Source organism: Vulpes vulpes, chromosome 1 (genome assembly GCF_048418805.1).
Source record: "Vulpes vulpes isolate BD-2025 chromosome 1, VulVul3, whole genome shotgun sequence".
In the NCBI taxonomy this organism is placed as follows: Eukaryota; Metazoa; Chordata; class Mammalia; order Carnivora; family Canidae; genus Vulpes; species Vulpes vulpes.
In genome coordinates this window covers 155674269-155680328 of record NC_132780.1, presented here as the reverse complement: position 1 = coordinate 155680328, position 6060 = coordinate 155674269, and the positions used below count along the sequence as shown (strand labels likewise).

General features: G+C 35.5%; 1 protein-coding gene across 1 annotated transcript in view; it reads left to right on the top strand.

Moving 5' to 3' along the window:
* Positions 1-521: 521 nt before the first annotated feature.
* LGSN (lengsin, lens protein with glutamine synthetase domain) overlaps positions 522-6060 on the top strand; it is a 29546-nt gene continuing 24007 nt past the window's right edge. Inside the window, exon 1 of the mRNA XM_025991111.2 lies at positions 522-681. Coding sequence (XP_025846896.2) covers positions 586-681 — 96 coding nt within the window. The 5' untranslated portion in view covers positions 522-585. The remainder of the gene's footprint in view (positions 682-6060) is intronic.

Sequence of the window (6060 nt, the reverse complement as noted above, 5' to 3'; positions counted from 1 at the left end):
AGGCAGCAGAAGTGTAATTTCATTGAAAAAGCATTCCTTGTTCTCTCTGACTGAGTTAGGATTGTTCCTAGGACCATATAGGGTAACCTGTAGATCATCGTGTGCTCCCCCTGGCCAGCTGGGAAGGGCTGGGGTTTGTCAGAGGCTGACATTTGTAGAATTAGAAAGGCTAAAGAAAGATGGGTTTTGTTATATAATGAAGGACCGGAATTAATTTAGAGGCTAGAAGGGACCCTAGAAAAGAAAGGAAAAGAAAAATAGGAACTACAAATGAGTGGATCTTTGCTATTGGTACAAATCTGGGTCACTTACAGCTGTGTTTTTCCATTTGTGTTTTGTCTGTGGACCGTGATTGCATAGTTGTCTAATAAAGGTTTCATCATCTGAATCTAACAATAGATTTCATTCTAGAATACAATTGTTATATAACAAAATTCAGTATGTTGGAGAAAAAGTCAATCAACACAGTTTTAAGCATTGTAATGTCCTTTGTTTGTAGGGAGTCAGGCATAAATGAGCATTTGTCATTTGACTCTTCTAGTGCATTTCCAGCATTTGTCATTTGACTCTTCTAGTGCCTTGGGCATGACACATCAGAGTCTGGTGTTTATCTTTTATTACCTGCCAGACCACTCTGGAAAGAGCCTCCATGGAATTCATCATCTGCAGTGTTTGTTTCAGGTATACATATAAATACATGTTGAATGCATTTGTTGGGCATATTGTGGTTTCCAAAGTCGACTTAAATAAAAAAGTGTGAGATGAATGATGAAGGGGACCTTCTGCAGGAGGTATGAAGTTAATAGTTAAAATGTTATTTACCAAAATACTGACAGTAAAGATTTTTATTATTCTATGTCATCTATTTGAGTGCCAGTATGAATAAGGGCAGCATGATTATACTTGCTTTATGTCTGCTTTGGAGAAGTTTGTGAAGAAACTCTCCTCCACTATGTATTGAGTTTATAAATATAATAAAAACTAAATTCAGAATTTGCATTAGAAAAGCTCACTTAGTTTGAACGATCATTGAAAATAACTTCATTAGGCACTGGGTTTCAGAAGCATAAGGATGCTATAAAATTCTTCTATGCCTATGTTGGTTGTTATTAAGAGCCCAATCTTTGTTTTTCTCAAAGCTTTTGTCTCATTGTAATAAAAATGCTTTGAGGTTAAGTGGCTAAAGGTGAAAACCCATTTTCAAATTATAATTGAAAAGCATGGCATTTTAAATAGTGATAGCCTCTCATCTGCTCTAGAATATATTAAAATACTCACTTGTCAACATGTAACATTTCTTGATAGTTTTTAATGTGTATGTACCCAGCTTCTACTCTTGTATTTCTGACAGACCATTCTAAAAGACTGAAATGTAGACTGGGAGGCATGCTGTGGTCAAGTCTGGGAGGATGTGGGTTTTCTTTAGATGAAGTTAAGAAAATAAACTAGAAGAAACACTATTGTTATGTGCAAAGCATAGTGGTAGAGAAATGCACTGTATTTGAAATAGTGGCATAGAGAAAATAGACCTGATATCCACTCCTCCATCTAGTGGAGAAGAAAGCTGGAAGATCAAGGAATAATGGGGTCATTGCTATGTTTAATGAATATGAGCAATGCTCATGGAGACAACAAATGTACTTTCCACAAGGAAACTAGGCAACAGTATGTGCAGCAGAGGCTCGCTGGAAAGAAGCTGTGGTTCATCAAGCAGTGTCCTGTCATTGTCTGAGACATCAAATGATGGACATGTTTGTTCAACAGAACAAGTTTATCTGAAAGTAAATTTGTAGCTGCAAATGATGGCTTTGAGAAAGTAATTAGTATGCACATCTTTACCTTTTTGAGATATTGATGTCTAACTATTCGAATTCTTCTTGGTCTAGGTTTTACTACTTGTGATCCTATGGCAAAACTGTGTTTCCTAACCGTACCTCCTACAGTTTTAGCCAAGGATCCCAGGTGACTCTTTTTTTGTGAAAATCCTTACGAGTCACAGTCTCCCAAGAGCAGTGTAGATCAATGTTGATTGGAGAATAGAAAAACCAGCAATATGGTTTTAAAGTACACGATTTTCACAGCAAGAGACAAACACTGTCTCTTGGGGAAAAGTTCCTTGATAACTGGGAGAGAACATTATATTTAATAGATGTAATAAGAGTAAGCCTTGGTGTCCACTTGACCCAACTCTCCACTGAATAGCTCTTGTGCTGCCCTGTGTAGAGTCATATTCTCAGGAAGAAAAAGAATGTGGGAGGTGGGAGGGAGATAGTGTGTGACATTCCATTTTCCATTAACTAGTATCTGGAAAAGGACAATGATTTTGTTCCATACCAGATGCTCTGGTAACGTGAGCAGCAGCAGCATGAGGTTAACTGCAAAAAATACAGCAGCTGAACAAAGGCTGGATAAATCAAAAGGTCAGACTGTATGTGTGAAGAAAACTCCCAGGATGATTACTTCCCCAACCTGAACAAATTCTTTAGTAGAGTCTCTTCAGTGAAAATGAATAGTTCCTAATCTTAGATTTAGTATTTCCCTAAAGAATATTTTACTGAGATTCTCTATTCAAAACAATGTCATAAAGTCATGTATCCAGCCAAACTCTTAGCAGTAGTGAACAGAAAATAGATAAAAAACAGAGTCTTATTCCCAAAAGTAGACCTTACAGGTGTATGAAGTTGCAAATTGAGGGAAATGGCAGCACATCATAATAATTAAAATCTATTTGTCAAAAGCCATGTATGAGGTACTGAGCAGAGTAATATGCCAAGTGAGTTGGGGAAGATCTGTTCTCTGCCCTGTAGATGATACTTATGCCTCAATACCTGTGAGGTAGACACAAAGGAAAACACCTGCACAGGTAGACACAAAGGGGTGATGTTTCCATATTGCAGGAAGAATGGATCCTATCTGGCTCAGACCAGAGTTTCACTCTGTTCTGCAGCCTGTGTCATCTGTGTGTGCATGCCTGCGTGTGTATGTGTGTGCGTGTGTGTGTGTGTGTTGGAGCATTAAATGCAGCTCTGTGGGAGGCCATAACTGACTTTCTAGAAGCAGGACTCAAGGCTTGAGATTCCCCTATCCCAATTTACCCTAATTTCCCTTGCTTTATGCTTCTCTGTGCAACTCTAGAAAGATTTCCTGATTCTGTTTTTATATTTTAAATGTGTTTGGTCTCTTAAAATTCAGTTTTGTTTTTAGATTCCAAGGTTTTTAGTTCATTTTATATTTGTTTTTATTTACCTCAAATCCACTTTCCTTTATGTACATCTCTTGAGGTTAAAAATTAGGTCTGTGTTTCATATGTAGTGGTTGAGTATATTCCTTGAAACCGGAAGGCCTGTGTTTTAATCTTGGCTCTACTACTTATTAACTGGGTGAGATGGGACAAATTATTGGATTTCTCTGTGCTTCATTTGGATGTTAATATTATCGACTGGAAGAGATTTTGTAAAGAGATTAAATGAGTTAATATGTGTTCAGTGCTTAGAATAGTGCCTAGAACATAGTGAATAACAGGAATTATTCATCATATATACTTTATTATGTTGTAGATGACCAGTAATAACTCCCCTAAGTTTTCATTTTTATAGCCTTGAAGAGTTTTGCACTTTTTCTTTTACACAGTAGAATTTTATTTGCCTTTCTATATGATAATGATAACAATTCTATGTGGTATACATTTATATAAATAAACACATATTGATCCACTTCTAGCCCATTAATATTTTCCTAGGGACAGTGACTAGAACTATATTTAGTATTCCAGCCATAGCACATCATATTTTTCTAAAAGATGGAACACCTTTTGCTGTCACATTTAAAATCTTCTTTTTGATGAAGCCCAATATTTTTATCTGCAACAGCCTATTGGCTGATATCTTCACTGACAGTTCTATAATGTTTTTGGATCTTACTTCACACTGTATTATAGAACCAATTGCCATAAATATATATCATATACTATATGTATATTTAAATTTTTCTACAAATCTTTTCTCACCTTTGAAGCTTTGAAGCTTTTGTGTTGCTTTTCTGCCTATCACTAAGCCTTCAAAAATTACTTTGAACCTATTTAGGGACAAAAATCTTCATTTCTCTGGAAAATATGGAAATTTCTTTTTCAATAAAAAAAAGAAAGCCAGTACTAGCACCAAGCTCAGGGAATTGACCAAATATTTGAGCCTTAATTATTTTAGCTTCGTTTGTTATTTAGCTTCGTATTGTGAAAATAACATGCTGTTAGATATTTATAAAATCACTATTTTCCTTCTCTGAAACTATTGGCTATGCACAATTTTCTCATATGAAATGTTCTGTTACAGATTTTGCATTGCCTTACCTCCAGAGGTGAGATTTGCTCTAGGCTTGTTGCTGCTGTTGCATATTTTGTCATCTTCTTGGAAACAGAAGTGAGATCCAGAGCTCTTCACATCATTTACATTGTGGGAACAGCCGCCATCATTTACATTGTGACATTTCTTTCACATAGGAGCTCTTTATAACGATAGTTTTCCTATATTCTTGGGTGAGGGTGGAGATATAGGTGGAACAGTGTTCCATCTAACCTACCGACTTGGCTTGAGGTTATTTTATTACAAAAGTGGTGTCTCTGGTGGAAGATCTGGAAACTATCTGAATCATTTCTGACATTTGACTGTCTAACCCCTCCACAGATGTGCTTGAGGATGAGAAACCTGACAAGTTTCCAAATAGCCCATCCCAGTTTTAGACATTCTATTAAGTAAAATTTGGATTCTCTGTAACTTCCAAGAAATTTACCTGTATTTACCTTTCTGTGCTTAGTTTTTACCTCCAAAGGCAGGGATGCTACTGAACTCTATACTGAACTGTGAAGTTAAAAAGAAAACGTTTGAATTTCTTGCTGCCTTTTATATAAAACTGCTCAGTATTTAGTTTTTAGGCAACATTTTTAGGTTTCAGTGTTTTTTTGCCTGTAACCAATGTAAGTAGGATGGAAAAAAATGGAAGAAGAGTTTCCAACTACACGTTTGGACTCTGCTATTTTCTAGGTGTGAAGTCAGAGGAGTTACTGCAACTTTCAGAGGCTCAGCTGCTTCATCAGGAAGATGGTTCTAGTAGTAGCTTCCTCATGTATAGTATACCTATGCCCACTATCATGTATTATATTTATTTTCCATGAAACAATAAGTAGCTCGTCTTTATTTCTCTTAGAGCATCCAGACCTATGACTGGCCTCTCGTAGATATTCACTAAGTATTTGTTAAGTAAATGAGTGAATTTCATACAAAGGATGGCCCCAGTAGTCACCTGTCAACAAGGGGTATGAATGTACTGTATCTATTCCCTTCAATTTCTACTTTTGGTATATTTCAAAATGTGTCTAGTACCAATCAATATTGACACATTAAATCATCACTAAAAACAATTCTTAAAAAAACTTATATTAGAAAATAAGCCATTATAAGAGTTATTTGTAGTAGTAAGAAATAAGTCTTTCTGAAAATATTTGCTTGTTAAAAATCTAAAGGTTAGACGGAAACAGAGGACTCTTCTTGTTTTTTAAGTTTTCCATCTTACTTTATGAGTTTCTGACCTTTGAATTTTTACATTGAAGATTGTTACATTTGTAATAAAGAAAAAATTATAACAAAAATCTCCAGAGAGTCCATGTATTTAGATGGAACTTCCTAAAATGCAATGCAGTTTAAGGATTAAAACTCTTTAAAAATATACAGATGAAGGTCTAGTGTTGGGGATAAGTAGATCTGTTGGTAAAGTCTTCCTAAAAGTGTCTCACTTTTTTTTAAAGTTTGGAAATGGTGCTCATTTGGGTCCTTGTCTTTAATGATCTCAGGGACTCTGATTTAATATAAGACTAAAATAACTGCAGAAACAGCCTGGTTGAAAGAGTGAATCACTTACTAGACCATGAAGAAGTGTTCTAAATTTTCAAATAAGTTTCCAAATGATGCTTATTTATCTGGTTGGTGAACTAGAGAACTAAAAGGAAAATACTTCAGACAGATCTTGAGTAGGATAAACAACAGATTAAAATCGAAGAAAACATATTTA